Raw genomic sequence first — 23,686 nt, 5'->3', positions numbered from 1 at the left:
AATAAAGAGAACAATAAGTGGTAGACAGGTCAAAGCCCCAGTTAGATTTCAAGATTGTATGTAAAATAATTAATCATAAGCGTTTAAGTAGATTTTAAGTTTTATAAAAAAGTCAAACCATTGTCAGTCTGTAAGTTTAAAGTAAATATTAAGTCAGTTGTCAATATGTAAGTTTTATAAAAAATTGTCACGCATTCGGTTAGTCCTGATATGTTCATAGATGATAGATATTAATGTCTTTTTAAAAAAATGAAAAAGGGAGATGTTATAAGTAGTCTATAGTCTATGTACGTCATCTGTCAATGTCAGACATACCAAAAGAAATGTCTAGAATTAGGAGTCGATACTTAAGTCCTAGAGTCTAACGTGTAACTACTAACTAGAACATGTAATACCTAATAGAATAAAGGATCAGTCAAAGTACCAACGTATTTTATTATACTAGCAACACTGAAATATTTACCTATGGAAAGATTGTCTTATTAATACATGCTATTTTTCGGTTCCAGGTAACAAAATGGCAGCGATCCTCCGTCGCAACACTAGCGCCATCCACGGCATAACCTCAAGCATCACTTGCCTGCTCCTCTTCTCTTCCGTGATGATACACTTCGGCCTGCGATGACGTTAGACGAATAGAAGCTCTATCACTCATAGAATACGATTTATTTTTAAACATTTCAATACCATACGTAAATGTAAGTAGGATATGCGGCTCATATAAATCTATGGACTGGTCATGAAAACTTGTATAGCGTGGTTGAAATCCGTACAGCGACATCTATACTCTATCCACGGAAAGAAGTTAGGCTAGCACTTTCTCTAATCCCATACAAATGAGAGAGCCAAAAATTTCAGGGGGTGTTAACTGTTAACCATTTTGAGTCACCAACCAATCACAAGCATGTTTTCAAAAAACATTCCACATTCAATTCGAAAATGATTTCAAAAAACATTAGAAGTTAAATTCAAAAATATGGTTTCGCCTGTGATTGTTTGGTGTCTCAAAATGCTTAATGCCATTGAGATTTTTGGCTATCATTTGTATGTGCGTTACTAACTTCTTTCCGTGGATAGAGACAGTTCTAAAATCGAATTTGCTGTACGTTTCAAGTCATAGCCCATATTTTTATCTGTAGCTAAGCCAAATGCGGCACGGATAAGGAAATAATTATTTCGTAATTGTTTTGGATCGTTAGTCTATGCTCTATATTTTTATTTTATCGATTTTTACATTTACTTATTTTTTTGGATATTAAAAATAATTGTAGGAACTTTATAGTTAATTTTCATTTTTTTCCAAAAAATAAACTTCGGTATTATTGGCTAAATTGTTAAAAAATTAAAATGTATTATAATTACTTAAATATCTATGTAGTTAAAAGCACTTAAAGTATTCGAATTTATATTATAGAAAATAAAATAAAATAAAAAAATAGAAGTAATCTAAGTTGAAGTTTTACCAGTTACAAAACCTCTAAAATTAACACCAAAGGTACCTATATTAATTTCTTATTGAACCATCTTGGTAGATCTTAATCATCAAAAATTGGTATGTTTATTTATCAAATAAAAATGTTATATCGTTATAAAATATAAAAACAATATTTGAATAATTTAGTTATTATGATTAATAATATTAATAGTATAATTTTTTTTTTTTTAATTTTCTTATTAACAGGGGAGTCGAAGGGTTAACAGCTCAATGTAAGAAAATCTAAACTTATTTTTAAACCAGAATTATTTTATGTTCGCGTTTAGTAATAATAATAACCAACAAAATAAATATTATTCCGAATCGTGGTCAATTAAATATATTTCTATGCAATATTTATTTTCAAAATAGATTATATTTATCAGAGGAGTTAAAAAAACTTACTTATCTACCTAAGTAATTAAATTTTGGGTTTACTACAGCAGGTTATATTTTCTATCAATTAATTATATATTTTATTATTGATAGGCAAAATATTAAGTATATTAAGTATAGAAAGTTAAAACTTACAATTACAAAATTTAAATATCTTAAATCTCTCTGAGCAAAAAATTTCAAATCAAAAGAATTATTTTCTTAGTGTGTAAGATATTAAATTCCATGGAATTAAAACTTAACATAAGTCGGATTTAGGTATAAATTATTTAATATAGCGTAGTTGGCGTTACTGTAAAAAGCTTTGTTACATTTAACTATCGTGTGTCATTTTTGTAAATGTTTGTATGAAATATTTAAAAAAGCGTGGGCGAATTATTAACCTAAAAGTCGATTTAGACCAAACGAGCAAATGAAAAGATAGGTATATCTATTGCCTGATATAGTAACCCCGAACCCTCTACTAATAGGTAGATACTTGTTTTTGAAGGAACTTAGTTTTAGCCATTTTGGCGCTGATAGCAGCAGTAAGCGACATAATATTGTTAGCGTACTCGGAACTAAATGACACATTTCTGTCAACACGAAGACCATTTCACACAATTGTCAATTGTATTTACCTTAGCAGTACCTTCGAATCTGAATAAAAAATAACTATCATTTTGTATGTCACACCAGTTCTAACGTACTTGTATGTATCTATTTCATAAATTATGCCATTAACAGGGCTCTCTCCGTCACTTACTCCATACAATCGTAGTCCCAATTTCATTTGAATATTAAGCAACCAAAGTCCATGAAATTTTGCAGACATATTCTAGAAACTAATATCTGTACCTGTGGTGTTTTCGATTTTTCTAAAAATATGTAGTTTTAAAATTACAGGCGCTCAAAGATTTGTATGTGAATTTTTAAGACCGCGCAACTTTGAAACCAAATATTTTAAAGGAAATCTGGAAAACCACAGGCATAGATGGATATTAGATCCCGGAACGTTTCTACAAAATTCCATTGGGTATGATTGGTTAGTATTCCAATGAGAAAAAACTACTTTTTTATGGAGCGAGTGACGGAGAGACCCCTCTTAAAAATGTAAAATACCAAAATTTACAAAAATGACGTCTTGATAAATAAAGCTATGGTTAGACCAGTGGCGTAGTATCCATCTAGGACAGAAATCACTGCCTATACCTTGCCTATACCCTACCGTTTAATTGTACAAACTATCCATAATTATGTATTTTACAACCATTCACAAACACATTTAAAAAATACCTACTATTTTGCAAAAACATAACATGCCACTGGTCATTATATACCTGCCATAAATATGTATCGTTCTTATAAATATAAAAAAAATCTTGTCCCCACCATTAAAATCTACCCTTTATTTTTCCCCCCAAAGCCGCTGGCCTAAGCTACTTCGGAAATATCTATTTAAGGATAATTTTTTTTTCTCTCTCGTTTGGTTTTACAAAGATTAGCCAATGTCAAGTTTGGAGCTATTTACAAATTAGGGAAACTATATAAGTTATGGATTCGTCTGTGCCGGCGCTCGCTGACACACGCGTGGCACCCCTTTAGACCGCTTACCCAGTCAGTTCCACCACCAAAAACACCAGTAAAACACAAAAACCGGCCACTTTTAACAAAAAAACACTCCAAAAAGGCAGAGCACGCGCGCCAGCAAACGCCAACACAGACGAAGTCCTTTAATGGATATTGCACACGACAGTTTAAACTTTAAACGCTAAAATTGAATAACTAATAAAATGAATCGTATACTCTTCATAAAATTTCAAATAACATAAGAATTAGTACCTACTAACTAAGTAACATACCTATGTTTCGACTTCGAAGTATCGATTATTTCGAAAGTCGATTTTGAAAAAATACTTACTGATACACTACTGAGTAGCATACTCTGAATATTATTTAGGAGTAATATTTTAGTATAGTATTAGTATTTTAGCTGTGATAGCCTAGTGGTTAGAACGTTCGCCTCCTAATCGGAGGTCGGGGGTTCGATCCCGGGCACGCACCACTAACTTTTCAGTTATGTGCGTTTTAAGCAATTAAATATCACTTGCTTTAACGGTGAAGGAAAACATCGTGAGGAAACCTGCATGCCTGAGAGTTCTCCATGTTCTCAAAGGTGTGTGAAGTCTGCCAATCCGCATTGGGCCAGCGTGGCAGACTATGGCCTAAACCCTTCTCTTTCTGAGAGGAGACCCGTACTCAGTAGTGGGGCGGAAATGGGTTGATCATGATGATCATGATGAATATTTTAGTAATTATGAACTATAAGACGATACATGTTTATGATAAAACATAGAGAATATAGAATTAAAAACTAAAAGTATACCTATTTGAATTCTAAGAGGTAATTCTAAATTTGTTAATCTGTAAATATTATAATAAACATACGACTACACAGTAAAAATTAAACGTAGGCAATAGTGTAATAGGTACGTTATAATAATAATTTATTATGTAAATAAATTGTCAGTGTTATTTAAAATTACTCTGTACAAAAACATTTTTGGTGATCCTGTATGCAATAAATATTTCTTCGGACTTTTGGTTTTTTTTATATAACTATTAATTTTTACAACTATTAGTTGTAATATTCCTAAAGCAACTGAAATGGGGCATAATATGAGGCCGGCATCGCATCGGCGGCGGTTCTTCTGGCGCTGCAAATGTTCACGGGCGGCGGTAATCACTTAACATCAAGTGACCCGCCTAAAAAATAGCGAGCAAACTAGTGCTCGCTATTTTTTATTTAAAAAAATTATAAACGAAAATGACAAAACTAGAAGGACAGAAATTAAATGCTATCCCTTTCAAAATGATCCCTTTTAAATAGGATAGCACTACTTACAGAACGAAACGGAGTATTTAAATCGATTTTATCTCGTATGTATTTTCAATTCTAAGCTAAAAATTTGGCCAATTCTTGCTGTAGGTACAAAATCTTTTAATTAAACCAAAATGCCAGGTCTTTTGCTATCCTTTTCATAACGCTCCTTGTAGAAAAGGATAGTAATACATTTTCATTAGTTAAGAGATTGTGTACAGCATAATTCGGCCACAATCCCAAGATTTAGAATTATCAAGAATATTGTCTTAGATAAAATAATGAAATTACAAGGTTACAATAAAATACCATGTTTATAACAAAAATAAATATTTATTACTTTGAGGGACTTCAAGTCACAATAAAATTAATAACTTAGTATTTTAACAATTACCATAAATTATTTTTCATAATTACAAGAGCGAATTTAATAAATATAATTTCTCAACTAAACCTATCCTTCCACTGGCATTTGGCAACCAGTACTTATAATGTTCTCTTGAACAAATTCCAACTACAACAGCCATTCCCATTGGAGACTAGTCAACCGCGAAGATATTAAAGCGCCTAAGTGTACATGATACTCTCTATTCCCTCACTCTCATAACCAGGCACCAGAATCAGAGGGCAAGGAAGGTCGCCCATGTGATGGACCGACCAAATTAAGGCTGCTGTGGGTGGTCCCTTGCACGAGTGTACCAGGCCAGCAGGGAGAAGTGGCGAATGCTTGTTAGGCGTATAACATCTGCCCTCAAAGTCGTTGCTTCGTGATAACCACGACCGCTCTGCCAAGAGTGTTACGACGAAGAAGAGCTCATTCACACAGGCTGCGTAAGCGTAGACGTAGCGCGTACCATTGCGTTGTAATGTATTTAACTGTATGAAACATGACATACCGCTTGCGTGGCGTGAACGTTCTCGTAGACGTAATGCGTGCAGTTACGTCTACCGGTTTACGCGCGTCACTACACACGTGTCACGTGTACGTGCTGCATACGCAATTGGTGTGAATCGGCCTTAAATATGTATCTAATTGCACTTAAGGAATTGAACTAATAACTTTGGCTAGCACACACAACTATCTTCATAACGACCTAGAGGAGTCCTCGGCGTCTTGGTCCTGTTGCTTTATGAGGTTCCAGTAATGACCCTTTAGTTTTTTCAGCTGATCGTGTGTACCCATCTGTGAAGAATGTTTTGAATGTTTATTTGTCATATATTTTAATAAGGTAGTCACGAGTTAGCCTAAATTTTAAATTCAATAGGAATAATATTATGACATGAAATGCAATTTATTCATTTCACGTGCCACTACTCAACTAATAAAGACTCTACCAATAATAAGAAAATCAAACATAAATCTCGATCGAAAACACAAAGATTATGTCAAATTAATAAATCCGTATATTTTTATTCCTAAGCAAAGTCTCAGCGGATTGCAAAGCCGAAGTGGCAATGGGCAGGGCACACAGTTCGAATAAAGTTAAAAACTAAAACCCGACTACGATTTTCATAGTAAACCCTTTTTTTTCCGCTGGTAATTTCAGTAATACATACATACATACATACTCGTAGACTGCTAAAATCATAACCCTTTGTTTTGGCTTTGCCGCAGTCGGATAATTAGATATGTCATAAACTTGGATGCCGCATTTATTATGTGGTCATGCTGAAAAAATTCGCGTCGCGCGAATCGCTTTCACGCTTCGAGCGCTGCCGGCGCCTCTAATAGGATATTAAATAGATAAAAGGAAATACAAGTATAAATTAAAAAATTTATAACACCCCCGACGAAGCGAAGGTTACAGTAACTAGAAAAGAGCTGATAACTTACAAATGGCTGAAAATTTTCTTGGATTATAGCTAAGCACACTCTCGATCAAGCCACCTTTCAAACAAAAAAAAACTGAATTAAAATCGGTTCATTAGTTTAGGAGCTACGATGCCACAGACAGATACACACTTGAAACTTATAACACCCCTCTTTTTGGGTCGGACGTTAAAAATAGATACCTCGACAATCTTCCCCTTGCTCAGGACGACTATGAGGTCCGCGTTCATGACGGTAGACAATCGGTGCGCTATGACCAGCACCGTGCGGCCTTTTGACGCCGTTTCCAATGCTGTTTGGACTACTTTCTCGCTGGCTGAGTCTAAGGCACTGAAATTATCAAAAAGTGTTTTAAAATACCCCATCACAATTGCTTGATGAGATTTTGCCGACCTATACAAGGATCAAACTTCACAATGAGAAAGAAAATTGAAGTACATAAACAAAGTTTGTAATTTTTTTCTTGGAACACTATTTGTGCAATAACAACCAGTTATTGCTGCATACTAGCAACAAGAATAACCTACAATTAACGTACAAGTATATTATCTTATATGAAAATGAAAAAATATTTATTAACCAAATACAACTCATGCAATTTTTCTCTGTCCAATGGTACCCACATTAACGAAACAAATGTCTGGATAATTTTTTGCTATATCGTCATGCACCACACCTTCTTAAAGAAATATTCAGAACCTATGACCTAAATAATAGAGCCCTTAGTTGTATCGGGACTCCGTCAAGTATCGAAACTGGCCAATTCTTTAATACAGTTCGAACGCTACTTATGCATTGTTTCTGTCCGCTGCTCACACATGTCCCTTTCTCCGACCATCGTATTGTAGCCTTCTAGGAAGCCCCGGATGACGCCTGGAATGTAATACGTTGTTTCTGTTCACCACTTAGAGAGATGTCCCTTTCTCCGACCATTGTGCCTATTGAAGCCCTAGATGACGTCATCTGCATTAGTTGGTTCAGCTTTACCTTGTGGCTTCATCCAGTATCATAACGGGAGGGTTCTTCAACACAGCTCGAGCGATGGCGATGCGTTGTTTCTGTCCGCCGCTCAGAGACATGCCCCTTTCTCCGACCATCGTATTGTAGCCTTCGGGGAAACCCCGAATGAAATCATCTGCATTTGCTGTTTTAGCTGCTTGGTATACCTGGAAAAGAATGTGATAACTTTTTGACTAAGCAAAGGGAGCTCTCCAAATCTATGTATTGGCACTTTATAGGTCCGTCTATTTGCCCATTCATCTGTCTGTAAATAATAATAATTACTTTTAATCCTACTAATATTATAAACGCGAAAGTTTGTATGTATGGATGGATGTTTGTTACTCTTTCACGCAAAAACTACTGAACGGATTTGGCTGAAATTCAGAATGGAAGTAGATTATACCTACGCTGGATTAAAACTTAAGCTACTTTTATCCCGGAGAATCAAAGAGTTACCATGAGATTTTTAAAAACCTATATCCACGCGAACAAAGTCGCGGGCATCGGCTAGTTCTCACATAATACGCAAATTGTAAATGCCCAAAACCTAAAATGAAATGAAAATCTTTACTTAAGAGAGATGCTCATTGATGCAAGTAGGAATACACTTTGAAAGTTTTTAAATCATTTTATCTGCAGCTGTAATTTGTGTGTAATGTTTCCGAAAAATAAAAAATCTAAAAAAAATGTATTTTGAGATCCCCAAAGGATGAGTAAAAAAGTGTTTTTGGTCTGTTATTTCTATGTTCGGGAGGTACCCTGAAACATACTAACCTCAGCATCGCTGGCCTCCGGTCGGCCGTATCGTATATTTTCTTTGACATTAGTAGCGAATAACACCGGCTCTTGACTGATAAGGCCCAACGCCCGGCCCCTTAACCAACGGCAATCAAACTCACGCAAATCTATACCGTCTATCGTCACTGACCCACCGTTTACATCGTAGAATCTGTAACAAAGTCATATACGATTTTGACGACCTCCCTGGCGTAGTTGTAAGCGCTGATAGGTCTTATTAGTGGGAGGGCCCGGGTTCGATTCCCGGCAGGGATTTGGAGCTTTATTTGTAAACTTCTGGTCTGGTCTGGTGCGAGGCTTCGGCCGTGGCTAGTTACCACCCTACCGGCAAAAGCCGTGCCACCAAGCGATTTAGCATTCCGGTACGATGCCGTGTAGAAACCAAAGGAGTATGGATTTAATAAAAACTGCCATACCCATACTCATCCGTTAAACCGATTTACGTGCACGGAGGTAGCTTGCATTCCGGAAATTGACATAGGTAACTCTTTATCCCAGAAAAGCAGAGTTCCCCTGGGTTTTTAAAATACACGCGGACGAAGTCGCAGGCATTATCTAGCAATGCAATAAAATTGTTAATGGTACGCGGACTGGACCAAACCCCGGATACCCAAACAGGAAACCAAAGTCTTAACCACAAGACTATCACCACTAAGATTAATTTATAAGAACCTTACCTTTCTAATAAAGCAGCAATCGTGGACTTTCCGTTGCCAGACGTTCCAACAATGGCAACAGTTTTGCCCGCTGGGATCTTCAAGTTGAAATTCTTTAGCACTATCTGAAAACATAAACATTTGTATTAACTATTAACACAGTCGCCCTTAGGACCGGCCCATACACACGGAGCGGAGTTGAACATTCTTTTTGATAACAATTTAAACCTTATAAACGTAAGCATACGGTTGAAATTAGTATACTTAAACAAATCACGGACAAGACTTAAAGAATGTGCGAAGAATGAGCGAAGCGAGCGCGTTAGTCATATAGTTAAAGTTTTTGCGATACTAACGATAATAAGTGGTGATAGCTTAGTGGTTTAGACTTCAGTGTCCCATTCGGAGGATTCGAGGTTCGATCCCGACCAAGCGCCTCTAACTATTCGGAGTTAATGTTCGTTTTAATTAATTAATTATTATTATTTATTGCTAGATTTAACAGCGAAGGTAAACATCGTCAAAAAACCTGCATGGGTGCAAGTTCCGCATAATGTTCTCAAAGGTGTGTGAAGTCTGACAATCCACACTTACCCAAAGTGGTGGACTATAGCCTTAACCCTCAGCGAACCAGCGATGGCCCACTACTGAGTACATGTTGATGATACTAACCGCTTCAGGCCGCGTCGGGTACGCGAAGGTGACGTCCTTGAATTCTATGTCTCCATGGAACTCGTGGTATTTGATTATTCTAGTGCCAGAAGTGTCCATCTTTGGTTCTTTGTTGATGTACTGTTGAAAATTGAAACAATATAGTATATACTTGCAATCACTGTTATACGTGGCATAATATTATCGTAAATTGAATCTTTGACACTAGAAACAAAGAAAGAATCAACCGGAGAAGAACAGGATTAGCAACCGCCGAGTTTCTTACTGGTTCTTCTAGAAAAGACATTCCGAACCAGTTGTAGATGTATTTGACGATTCAAAAGTACTTTTAAAAGACTATTTGAATAGAAAGCCTTTCTATTTATATTTCATGAATACTTAGGGAAAATAAACAAATCCAAATTAAACGTTTTTTCTTTCTTTCTTTCATATAATTGATATAGGTACCCCACTTTAAAATTTCGTAATACACGTCAATTACATTTTAAGGAGTACATTGGTATTTAGGGCAAATCTAATCATATAACAGGAAATGCTATCTGACTGACAGCTGATTGACTGACTGACTAACTGATCTATCAACGCACAGCTCCAACCACTGAATGGATCACACTGAAATTTGCCATACAGACAACTATTATGCAGTAGACACTAGACATGCACAAAGAAAGGGTTTTTGAAAATTCAACCCCTAAGGGGGTAATATAAGTCTTTGTAATTTGTGTACTCCATGCAAACGAAGTCGCGGGCATGAGCTAGTCTACAGATATTTTTATTACTAGCTGTGCCCACGACTTCGTTCGCGTGGAATAGTGGCCGCGCTTTATATAGCCACGGACGCTCAGGCGCGAGGCGTGTAGTACGTACTCTGTACGTTAAAAATGTTCGCCGTGATTCTTTAAATTGACATAACTTTTTTATTTATGAACCGATTGACATGAAATAAACACTAAATCCTAAGTGAAGCTTACTACAATATATTAGTGAAAACCGTATCTAAATCTAATAAGCCGTTTCTGAGATTAGCGTGCACAAACACACAGACAAACAGACAAACAGACAAAAAAAAAATTAATTACAATTTCGGGTTCGGCATCGATATAATAACAACCCCTGCTACTTTTTTTTTATATATTTCCATTGTACAGACACCACTTTTCTACAATTTTATTATATGTATATAGATTTACCTCAAAAACTCGTCCTCCAGCACTAATTCCTTTAACAACAGAGCCGAACAACAGCGACAGTTGCGCGACCGATCGCTGAACCGTCTGTGCGTTTACGAGAAACGCCATGACGTCACCGGCTGTCATTTGACCCGTTGACATCAGGTGACCACCAAGGAACATTGTCGCTAGCACCATACTAAAAAAAATTAGGGTCAACCCATGGTCAACCACGGTAACACACGGCTTGAGTGAAAAAAATATATTGCGATTATTAGAATATGCTTGCATATATCTGTGCTTCTTGCATTTATCAATATTGTATATTGATAAATCATAATATAAAATGACAAAATATAAGGTATGTAATATGTATAATGCATAAAGTAAGAAGTTAGAAGTCTAGAGTCAGAAGTATTCAAAATAAACCAAACTTTACATTTACCCCTGCAAAATGCATTTCAGTATGTCATTTAGGCATTCATTTGTGGTAAATGTGAACCAGTAATACTCTTTTATATGGTATGTAATGCATTTCACTATTAAAAAGAAACCAAAGGTTGATAATCCATTCTGAATGGAGTAAAAGACAGTTAGATATTTAGAAATACACACTCACCCATTCAAAAACAAATTTGTTCCTGCTTGGAACATCCCAACTCCTAACCCAAGCTCCATACTAAGATCCGCAGCGGCATTACATTCTTCAGCAAACATTCTAGCTTCGTTCTCTTCACCCGCGAACGCCCGCACCGTTCTAACGTTTGCTATCGCTTCTTCAGCGACTAGCGTGGCTTTTTCTATCTGGAAAGAATGTTTTGTATAGGTATCTAAGTAACCGGCCAAGTGCGAGTCAGACTCGCGCACCGAGGGTTCCGTACTCAGATATTTTTTCGACATTTTGCACGATAATAGCTCGTTCACTCAGGCTGCCTAAGCGTTGTGTAAGCGTAGACGTAGCGCATACCATTGTGTTGTAATGTAGTATGAAACATGGCACACCGCTTGCGTAAAGCGTGGACGTATGCGTAACCCGGTGTGTTAGGGGTTTACGCGCGTCACCACGCACGTGTCACGTGTACACAATTGGTGTGAATCGGCCTTAAATCAAAAACTATTATGCATGCAATCTATATGCAAAAATCTCTTTTAAAATTAACAGATAAAGCCCTTTCATATAATACCCCACTTGGCATAGATATTTTACTTTCAAAATTGAAAATAGTAATTATTTGGCCATGCTTTTTAATTTTTAAAACCACTAATTCAGTTTTTGGATTTGTTCCTTTACTTATGCTATAACTCCTACATAAGAGAATAAAGAATATACATAATAATAAGGTCTATATTTCCTTGGAGTACATTCAGTTTTAGTCAGAGATTGCACTTTTCTACTGATGCAACTTATAAAGTTGTAATACTGTTTTGTATAATAATATTATGTGCAATATTTTGTCTGTGACACCATTGGTGAATCACACTAATATTATAAAGGAGAAAGTTTGTATGCGTGCGTGTGTGTGTGTGTGTGTGTGTGTGTGTGTGTGTGTGTGTGTGTGTGTGTGTGTGTGTGTGTGTGTGTGTGTGTGTGTGTGTGTGTGTTTGTTACTCCTTCACGCAAAAACTACTGGACGGATTGGGCTGAAATTTAGAATGGAGATAGATTATACCCTGGATTAGCACATAAGCTACTTTTTATCCCGGAAAATCAAAGAGTTCCCACGGGAATTTTAAAAAACCTACATCCACGCGAACGAGGTCGCGGGCATCAGCTAGTAAACAATACTTTTCTTTCTTTCAATATTACCTGAGCCTGCGCTTCCCTGGAAAGCTTCCTCAACAGCGAGCCGATGAACGTTCCTCCAATAACCACGGACGGTACACATACAAGTGTCAAGCTGGTTAGATGTGGTGATATGACCAACAGACTCACTGCTGAACCCACTACCTGAAATTTTTAAACAAAATATAGGACATGTTTAAAAAAAGGAATATAGCTCTGTTAATCATGTCTAATATTTTCCTTTCTCCTCCAAGCATATAGTTTGTGCAACTAGTAGGTGCAACAATAGTGGTTTGAACCTCTGCCCTTTAGATTTCAGTCCGCTCTTTTAACTGATGAGCTATTGAGGCTTCAAATATTATTATGGATATTACTAAATCTATTATGTAAAATAGTGAAAACTAATTTTACCAACTTATGTAAATTACATGCATCTCATAAAATAGCAATTCAGACAGATTTCTCATACTAAAACTATCAAAAATCAAGCTTGTTCTTCATTTAAAGATTTATTTGATGATTAAAAAATCTGCTCTTAGGCCTCATTCATACGAGAGCTTTTTTAACGTCCGTTAAAAAGCGTTCAAATAGAACACATGTATTCCCAAGTATCCGTTCACACGACGCTTTTTTAACGCGTACAACGTTTATACCCGCCAACACCGGATTTTAACGCAATGCTTTTACGTGTGAATTAGGGCTGAGACCTATTTTTTTTAGAAATAATTCTTAGTCACCTGTGTAATTGCTCGTAAACCACCTGATATAGTTTGCTTGAAAGAACTTTTAAAGTCTTGTACATCAACAGTTATCCTGAAACAGGAATGGGATATTCCTTTAAATAAAATATTATTCTCAAATTTTAAGAAAATTATCTCCATATTTACTCTTTGTATCAACTGTCATGTTCAAAGTACCAGACCTTAGATTAAGGACTAGAATTCGTTTATTGTTAAAACCAATCCTACTACGAGTAGTAATATGGGTATATCATTACTCTTGATTGTCAGTTGACGCAGAGCAATAATTATGGCTAGACCTTTCTCAAAATGCATGCACTGTATTGGATTTACATAGTGATTCAAAAAGCTCAACTACAAACATGTTTAAAATTCTAAATAAATATACCTATTTACAAGTTCCCCAGTTCTCTCCTGGTCAAAGAACGCCATATCCTGTTGCAGTATTGACACAAACAGGTCCTGCTTCATTTGTGCTGCAACTCGTTCCCCCACTTGGGCTAGCAGATGGATGTAGAAGAATGTGAAGATTGCCTGGAACATGCAAACATACATACATTATTATCATTTTTTAACCCCCGACCCAAAAAGAGGGGTGTTATAAGTTTGACGTGTGTATCTGTGTATCTGTGTGTCTGTGTATCTGTGTATCTGTGTATCTGTGTATCTATGTATCTGTGTATCTGTGTATCTGTCTGTGGCATCGTAGCGCCTAAACGAATGAACCGATTTTAATTTAGTTTTTTTTGTTTGAAAGGTGGCTTGATCGAGAGTGTTCTTAGCTATAATCTAAAAAAATTGGTTCAGCCGTTTAAGAGTTATCAGCTCTTTTCTAGTTTTCTTGTAGAAAAGAAGGTTAGATAACCGTTAGGTTCATAATATTATGTCAATAGACAAATGTCAAGCTGTCAAGATGGACGTTGCCTAATAAATATACATAATTATTTATTTGAAAATGATGTTTTGGAAAACTCAAATACTTTGGATCGTCGGGGGTGTTATAAATTTTTAATTTACACTTGTGTATCCATGTAACCCATTTTTAGCATAACATCATTAAGCTAAGTCCAAATATAAAATAGGAAAAAGAGACTGATTGATCTATCAATGCACAGCTCCTGGATGGATCAGACTGAAATTTGGTATGCAGATAGCTATTATGACATAGATATCTGCTAAGAAAGGATTTTTGAAAATTCAACCCCTAATACCGCCTTAAGGTTGTGAAATTTGAGTAATCCATACAGATAAAGTCATGGGCATAAGCTAGTAATAATCATAGGTGAAAGTGTGTTTCTGTCTGTATATTAACATTTTATTCATCTGTTTAAAACAGTTTAAGGAAATTATGTAAGTACGTATAAATAAAATACATTTTGTGGAATTTTGTACAATGTCAACAAACCTGTCCTATGTACAGTGAAATCATCTTGAGAGCAGGCAACTTTATCTCTTCAATAAAATCGGCATTGGGATTGTTCCTCATACCAGCTAGAATATTCACTATGACACCCAACATCGCTGGAATGTAGACATTCAGGAATGCCACTGCTAGGGCTGACTGGAATGAAATAGAAAGAATTTATTGCCAAATGTATTATTAATATATGCCCTAGAAGTGTTTTAGCTTCAGCTTACCACAGTATGAATGAAACTTAATTGCTTGGAGAATTAGGTAAAATGGACTTCATATAATATCAACATCATGACCTTGCCGGCCTACTACTGAACACAGGTCTCCTCTCAGAATGAGATGGGCTTAGGCCATAGTCTATTATTGCCAAAATGCAGATTAGCAGACTTCACACACCTTTGGGAACATCATGGAGAACTCTCGGACATGCAGATTTTCTCACAATATTTTCTTACTGTTAAAGTAAGTGATATTTATTTGCCATAACTTTCAAGATTTCTATACTTATTTGTTTTTTCTCTAATGTAATGTTTTTTCTACACATATTTTTTCATAATTTTAATAGACAAAAGAGATGTATAACAGCTAAATTATTACTTACAGCAACTGCAGCAGCCAAAAGCCATTTATGCGGTAGGAGATACTCCCAAAACCGCTTCCAATCAAACTTTGCACTATCCTCATTTATGTTTGGTCTACGCTGTATAACCCTAGAGGGCAGGGCTTTACAATATACCGAATTATTATATAACAAACGAGCAGCTAACCCTAAACTGATGCCTGAGCACAGCTTCCATGGGCTACAGAGTAATAATAATCCTTTTGAAACATCTTTTTCAGCGGAATTTTTCACATTTAATACATACTGTTTCACTGCTTGAGACGGCTTGTTTTTCACCAAATTTACATAGTAACCACTACTTTTAAACGTAAGTAACCTGGAAACATCATTATAACACTATTATTTCCTCATGAAACAGGATAAATAACAAATATTATCACGTAATAGGTTAGGAAGATAAACCTTTGTCGTATAATGTTACAAGAACTTGCGTGTAGTAAATGCCACATTTTTGTGGTTGTAGTTATTACGAATGGTGAATAGATATAGTAATTTTCATGGTTTTATTGATAACACGAAAGTTTTACGCTGAAAATTAATTAGATTACGTTATTCACCTAACTGTCAGTTTCAATTGACAAATCTGTCAAAGTTCAAACGTCAATGCCATACAAATGGATGTCAAAACTGTTCGGGTATTCGTATCGTGAAAATGATAATATTTTTTAAAAATAATTATTAATTTCGTCAAAAAACATTGGTTGCTTATTTTTCTGGGACCAAAAATGACCACAAAATGTATGTATTTACATTTCATATCATTGTACTAAAACTAGTTATAACAATAAAAAAACGGTCAAGAGATGGCAGTGGGTATATCTACTCCCTAGAATAACCCAGGGGTGGCTCTTTCAAAATCAATGATCTACCCCATAGAAATAATCCAAGATCTACCCACAAAAATCCTAATTACGATTCCTGTAGACCATATATATATACACCGTATATATTACTTAATATTATGACTATTCCGCCCTCAATACTCCCTAACTGTCTGTCTGAAGCAAACGATGCTGTTAGTAATGTTAAAAAAAACGATCGATTAACGATAGATAGGGATTAGGATGATTAACTAACCATTATAATTATAATATAATTTTATATCTTATTATAATTATAATTTTATTTCGTCATCATACTTCAGCATTGTGTTTATCAGATCAAAGTAGAATGGGTACGTGTCGTCATTATATACTATACTAGCGGCACGCTATGATGGCCGGTTTGACACATTACAATAGTGATGTGGAATGTCAATTTATTCTCGAACAAAAAACAATTAAGTTTTGTTTTTGTACCTGATTAAATAGGTTTAATAAAACAAAAATGTATATGTTTATTTAATTTATTTGAACGAACTGAATATTTGAACGAAAATGAATATACATACTTTATATGCACACAAGAAACATATGAATACAAAAGATACCAAAAAAGGTGCCACAAAAGGCCATAATTAATCAGATTCGTCCATACTACTATTTTCACTGTCGTCACTGCTATCATCACATACATTAATAATTATATGTTCGTTTTCTATAATATTATCTATTTTCACATCTCTTTCATAATCTTCCCTTATTAATTTAACAGTTCTATTCACAACCTTTTCCCAGTCTCCTTTAGTCACATGTTCACAAGCTTCTTCTAATAATTTTAGCATTTTTTTTGTGGTAAATGGGGGTTCTGTATTGTGTCTTGCAGCATATCCCTTAATTTGAGCCCACACCAACTCAATCGCATTATACTCACAATGGTAAGGCGGTAACCGTATAACTCTGTGCCCATGTTCTAATGCTATTTCGTCAATGACGTATCGGATCTTGGTTGGTTTGTTTTCTTTTAAAAGACGTACTAATTCCGCTTTTAACATATTCATGTTTGCATCTACGCCATTTTTACGAAGCCATGCGACGATATCAGCTTTCTTTTGGGATTGGGCAGGTGGCTTGTCAATTTGCATCGAGTGGTATGGGGCGTTGTCCATAATTATAATAGATGGTTCAGGGAGGCTACACAACATTGAGGTAAACCATTCAGTAAACTTTTCTCCATTCATGTCTTCATGATAGTCTCCAGTGGTTTTTGACGCAAAAGCCATGAGAGAACCTTCGACAAACCCGTTGATGGTTCCGGCGTGACAAATTATAAGTCGCGATCCTTTTCCTACAGGAACTTTGGAAGTAGATGCTGCTGTGTCATCGTTCCAAGAACGGCCTACAGTATGGTTAGCATTAAGCCATGTTTCATCCAAGAACACAACATTTTGCCAATTTTTGATTTCTTTCACTTGCCGTAAAAAAGTATACCTTGCCATCGCTATATCAAATCTTTCCATCAATATTTTGCGTTTGTTACATTTTTTGTATCGAAATCCAATGGTCTTCAAAATCTTCGTTAAAGAACTTTCCCCACCGAAGAATAATCCAGCTTCCTTCAGTGAATGCACCAACTTTTTTCTTGTTGGATACTCCTTCTGTAAATAGTAGCCGTAAACATGTCTTCGGATAGCATCGGCATCAAAGCTATCGATGCCTACGACTGGTTTTGCTCGTTTTCTCTTTTTTGGTGTGTGAAGTTTATTTTCTTCTGTGCCAGTCTCGCCATATTTTTTTTTAGTTATCCGTCTAACAGTTCGTTGTCCAATATTAAGCGCATCAGCTACGCGTTCAACCACTGACGTTATAGGTAAAATTGGCCCTCCATTTTGAGCTTCACGATCGAAATAGTTACGAAGGCGTATTACGAACTCACGTGTCTGACTATTTAGAACAGTTCTCTGCGTACGTTCGGTCATATCGACGAAATCCACAACAAAGGGCTTGAACAGAGTCCAAATTAACGAGCAAGGGTCAACAGTAATGCAGTATCAATATTTGAAATCCAAAGCCAGGTCAAAACTATATCACAATCGCATTGCACTGACAGTTTATACTTTTCGAAGCAACGTCAATTCGAAACTGCTTTGTTTTGCATTGAGCATTGACGCGAGTTTGCCGGAGGTAGTAGTTGTGCTAGCCAGCGATCCTATGTGACGATCGTATTAGATTCCATTTTTAAAAATTTGTTGATATTTTTTTGCGATTTCAGAGGTTTGTCCACATAGTGAAAATTGTTCATATTCACAAGTACATTCACCCCTTAAATGGTGCAAACTGATTTTTCTACACTTGTATACATTTAAGAAATCAATTTAATAAATAAATTTTGAGTCCTAAACCTAAAACTACATTCGATAAAATTTATGAATCTCTGCACATCACTATCGTCAATAAAGTAATACAATTATTTCCTTCAAAGTCGTTATCAATTAATACGGAACTTCATGAGCGGACAAACGTCAAACCGGCCATCATAGCGTGCCGCTAGTTTAATTACCAAACATCCTGTATAGGTAGTCCACTTATTTTTGTGCCTCTACCATAGACCTAAAATACTCGCCTCTACCTAAAAAGACCTACAACCTAAGTACCTACCTACTTACCAACTGATCTCTTTAGTTGCAGAGGCATTCCGAAACCGACAAACTTATAAAATCAATAAACTAATATCAGTTTAATTTCAATAGAAATAAATTGTGTTGACTAACTACAGTATTCGGGGCGCATCGCGAACGGTGATTAAACCTAACCACCCTTTATTGTAATGCCCTAATCCTTTCCGACCCCTGATAACCCTCCGTTACGAATGGGCTCTACAAATCGCCGTAAAGACCCGGCTATAAAATGTATTAATGGTTGACCATAGTCTCATAGAGTGCTTACCACTATGTACCTACGGCTACTGGATGAACTTTTATTTTTATTTTAATTACTTTAATCATAAATGCGAAAGTGTGTCTGTCTGTCTGTCTTAGTATCTATATGTCTGTCTGCAAGTTTTTCACGCCCAACTGTTTAACCGATTTTGATGAAATTTGGTACGTAGAGGTAGCTTATATACCATGGACGGACATAGGCTGTTTTTTATCTCGGAAAATTAAAGAGTTCCCATGGGATTCTTAAAGATCCATCCGTTTAACCATGGAAGGTTCAGAGGTAGCTTGCGTCCAACTTTTTATCCCGATAATCAAACAGTTCCCACGGGATTTTGAGAAAATCTAAATTCACGCGGACGTAGTCGCGGGCAACATCTAGTAATATAATAGGCAATTATGATTTACCTTAGGCTTAGGCATTTCATCATGATCAACCGTGATACCCTACTTAGTGGTTTTTGGACGTCCGCCTTCTACTCGGAAAGTTCGAGCCGAGCGCTGCCGGGCACGCTCTTACTACTTATTCGGAGTAAATAATTTTACCTAGCTATGTCCTTTTTAAAATGTTACTTTTGGTAACAGTGCAGGAAAACATCGTGAGGAAATTTACGTACCTGAGAGATTTTTATAAGGTTCTCAAAGGTGTCGTTGATAATATGAAGTCTGCCAATTTGCCTCTATTCCACTATGGTCTACTCTAAACCCTACTCATTCTGAGAAGAGACCTGTGCTCATTAGTGGGCCGGCAATGGGTTGATTATGATAATGATATATGGTTTACCTACCTAAGTAATAGGTACTACGTCAGATAATATAGGGAGCATAAATGCACAACTTCAAATAAGAACTTTTTTGTACACAAACCTTTTTACATTGGAATAAAATAATTCAAAAATCGAATCGCATTCACTCCCGCAATCACACAGATGGCCAAGTGGCGTATGCACCCCGATTTTGGCGCCAATAAACCTATTGTTTAACTCAAGTGCAGCGAGTTTAACGCAATTATTTGTGTATCGCTGTTTTTTATTGCATTTCTACTTATGCCATTTAAAGTTTCCGAACGCATTGGTTTGTTTTTAAAACCTCCAATTAAAAAAAATGGGCCTACCAATCGTGGTTGTCGCCGTCATCGACCAATAGACGTCTACCGCTGGATGTAGATCTCTTGTAGAGACTTCCACATGCAACGGTCTTGTATCGTCTGATCTAGTTACCTACCTGCGACGCTCTGCTGCGACCCGGTGCAAGGTCGCTATTCCAACACCTTGGGAGTTGGGACCCCTATTCTATTGGATCATCGAACTCTGTACCTCAAAAAGTCAAAATAATTTATTCAAAGTAGGTACTATTTTACTCCCTTTGAAGTTGCCTTTAAACTGTTCACACTTAGATGTAATATTATTACATCTAAGTGTGAACAGTGACATTTCAAAGTAGGGTGAGCGATATTTACATTTTATTATATATTATATTTCCGTAGTTTAGGCAACTTTAGGGTCAGAATTGTTATATTTGTACGTAATAGTGGTGATAATTAATTACGTAAACTTAAAACTAAAGCTACGAGGGTTCCAAACGCCTAACAAACATCGCCTATTGCCACTTCAGCTTTGCAATACTTTGAACTATTGCGTCGGTTACCCTGATTTATCTACGAATATCCTCATTTCTGATTTGATCGCGTAGAGAAACCTCGAACCTGCTCTCTCTATCTCTAATGCTCTAAGTTTCTTATGGGGCTCATAGTTACAGGCCATGTTGCGTTTGAGTCACTTTGGACATGTTTCAGGGTTTGTGTACTAAACTAAGTTAATAAATCTAAAAATCAAGACCGCAAGACGTTGGGCGAGTTTCCATCCTTATGTCGTCGACATTCCATCTACACACACGAAACGTTTTGCGTCTTCATTCCTCATACGCATGGATAAGGTTTGAAATACTCTTCCGCGATCTGTTTTTCCTACCAATTACAATCCGGGTATCTTTAAAACAAGAGTGAATAGGCACCTTCTAGGTAAACGCGTCCTATCTTAGACCGCATCATCACTTTCCATCAGGTGTGGTTGTGGTCAAGCGCTTTTTTCAAGCCTATTGTGAATTAAAACAAAAAAAAAGGGCTAGAATACAGATAATCACAGATCATGATTAGTGAACCCAAAGCAAACACCTGGTAGAGATCATAGATTGCTTAATCCCTAAAATTTTAATTTAAACTTTTAAATGTTTTAATAACTGAACGAGCCAGAAACCATTAAAATTATAACCAATAAACCCATAATGATCTCACACCATTTGAACATCACGACTCACGCCCTAACCATTTGGAGATGAGACGCACAGGGGTGGATAATGCTTGCATATTCCGATGTCACCACAACTCATAAATTGTGGTATTATCAGGATCTACATTACGAGAATTTGTCATTCGATATTGCTTTCACCTATTGAAATATTGGCATGTGGGTAAACTATTAATTTAATACTGTTATGAATATAAATCCTGTCAGCTCCCAAGTCTCAACAAAGTTTTTTTTTTTAAATTTACAGACTAGCGCTTGTCTACAATAAGATCTGGTAGCAAGTGATGCAGTATAAGATGGAGCGTGCTTGCCTAGAAGTTGCCTATTTACTTTTGACTTTTAAAAGCTTACCTACTCCATATCACGCAGTGACTTATAAGTACCTAAGTACTTATTTTTCGTGGACGTGTTTATGTTTCCATTCCATAGGTAAGTAGGTCGGCAAGGAAACACTCGTTGAAGAGTTCAAAATCAAAATCGAAATCAAAATATTTTGATTGAATTAAACTTTTACATGTAGTTACTTTTGAAGTTGAAGACTTTGCTTAGCCTTTCTTAATTATTTTGTCAGCCTGTTGACGAAGTTGTTTCTACTATGAGCTATAATCAGACCTAAGCATCCTACATAGCAATAGGCCTTCCCTAATGTGGACTGCCACATCCGATCTTCAGCCACTACCCGCCAGCCTCTTTACATCGTCGATCCATCGGAGGTTACCCCACAGTACGGTCTCCACGCTAGGATTTTTGGGCTCAAACGGCCATCACTTCTACGACAAGCATGGCCTGCCCACTGCCGTTTCAGCTTGCTAATAATTTGCTACTGACTTTTGCTGACAGCAAGCTGACTTTGGTTATGTGGTCTGGGTTTTCCTGTGGATCTCCTCATTTCAGATTTTTACCCCCAAGAAAACTCCTAAAACCTGTAAGTATCGCTGTAATAATACGGTATTATTCATTGTATCTTAATATGCAATAACTTAACTAATAATAATTACCTAGCAATTTGTTATATGCAAATACCTCGGCAAGTCCTGCTACTTTATTAATAGTTTGTCCAGACATCCAACGGACAGTAAGCGCCCTTCGCCGCGTATAATCGCTTCAAAACACCTAATCCTATTACTGCACAGCACACTTGTCCTGTGCAACTGCTTAATGAATCAGATTATAGCGACATCAATTCCTAAGTTGCGAGGGAGCGCTAGAATGATGCGTTGTCGAAGGCCTTTTTTTGGGCATCCGTTAAAAGTACCTAGAATTTCTTGGGTATTTTTTTCACACCTAACTATTTCTTGTAATTAGTCTCCTTGTAACTTTTATCCACATTTTGACTTCTTCTTGTCCTACTGCCATCTCCTACCGAAGGTTGGCAATCATTAAGGCTAACTGGATTTTGTTCATCGCTGCCCTATACAGTAGGTAACCTTGTACCTACTCATGTTGAACCACTGACGAACCACATTTTGACAAGCTACAAGTTTTTTACATGGCTTGACCCCTACAGCCCACAAATACTTAAAATAAGTATTGTTTTAGATTATATAAGAGTCTACCTACCTACTCGTAGACTAGGTAAAAATTGCTACCGAATGGGAGTTTTGTCCTGGGCACCATAAATTGGCCTTGCTAATCTAGTATTGGTACCTAAGTATCAAAATTGTAAGGAACTTGCCGCCGCGGAGATACTGTACTAAAATACTAATGAGTCCTAATAGGAACAGCCAGTATTACCATGCTTATATATCTATACTAGCTGACGCCCGCGACTTCGTCCGCGTGGATTTAGGTTTTTCGAAATCCCGTGGGAATTCTTTGATTTTACCCGGGATAAAAAGTAGCCTATGTGCTAATTCAGGATATTATCTATCTCCATTCTGAATTTCAGCCAAATCCGTGCAGTGGTTTTTGCGTGAAGAAGTAACAAACATACACACACACACATACACACAAACTTTTGCCTTTATAATATTAGTGTGATAGTGTGATTAGTGTGATTAATTATTGTGATCATTATCAACTGATAGACGTCCATGCTGAACATAAATTTCTTATACTTAAAGTTGTAAGGACTTCCAAACGCTACGCTTTTGCGCCCCCTAAATCCAGCGGCTTCCTGCGACTCTTTTGATGTTGGGTTCTTCTAACGCTGCGCTTCCCGATGCGACGAAATAAACATATTTTCATTTAATTTCACAGGTTCTGAAAT

The 23,686-nt window shown here is 36.5% G+C and overlaps 2 protein-coding genes across 5 annotated transcripts in view; one reads left to right on the top strand and one right to left on the bottom strand.

Moving 5' to 3' along the window:
* LOC123875801 (hemicentin-2-like) overlaps window positions 1-1,553 on the top strand; it is a 357,222-nt gene extending 355,669 nt beyond the window's left edge. For all 3 annotated transcript variants that reach the window (XM_045921841.1, XM_045921843.1, XM_045921842.1), the window contains exon 8: window positions 510-1,553. In XM_045921841.1, the coding sequence (XP_045777797.1) occupies window positions 510-625 (116 nt within the window). In that variant the 3' untranslated portion in view covers window positions 626-1,553. The remainder of the gene's footprint in view (window positions 1-509) is intronic.
* A 4,087-nt stretch (window positions 1,554-5,640) lies between these two features.
* LOC123875798 (mitochondrial potassium channel ATP-binding subunit) lies at window positions 5,641-15,986 on the bottom strand. Of its 2 annotated transcripts, XM_045921829.1 has the most exons (14): window positions 15,820-15,986; window positions 15,397-15,733; window positions 14,787-14,942; window positions 13,770-13,915; window positions 13,379-13,454; window positions 12,666-12,806; window positions 11,478-11,662; window positions 10,880-11,057; window positions 9,690-9,809; window positions 9,039-9,142; window positions 8,338-8,512; window positions 7,549-7,727; window positions 6,744-6,891; window positions 5,642-5,913 (listed from the first exon to the last, which is right to left on the bottom strand). In XM_045921829.1, the coding sequence occupies exons 1-14, from the start codon at window positions 15,864-15,866 to the stop codon at window positions 5,815-5,817; spliced, it is 2,091 nt and encodes a 696-aa protein (XP_045777785.1). In that variant the 5' UTR covers window positions 15,867-15,986; the 3' UTR covers window positions 5,642-5,814. The 2 variants fall into 2 exon arrangements, with proteins under 2 accessions (XP_045777786.1, XP_045777785.1); XM_045921830.1 differs by lacking the exon at window positions 15,820-15,986 and having other exon boundaries at window positions 5,641-5,913; window positions 15,563-15,723.
* Between the last annotated feature and the right edge of the window lie 7,700 nt (window positions 15,987-23,686).

The sequence above is a fragment of the Maniola jurtina genome, chromosome 20, assembly GCF_905333055.1.
Source record: "Maniola jurtina chromosome 20, ilManJurt1.1, whole genome shotgun sequence".
NCBI classification, from domain to species: domain Eukaryota; kingdom Metazoa; phylum Arthropoda; class Insecta; order Lepidoptera; family Nymphalidae; genus Maniola; species Maniola jurtina.
Note: the sequence above shows the minus strand (reverse complement) of the source record. Positions and strands in the feature narration are given on the sequence as shown.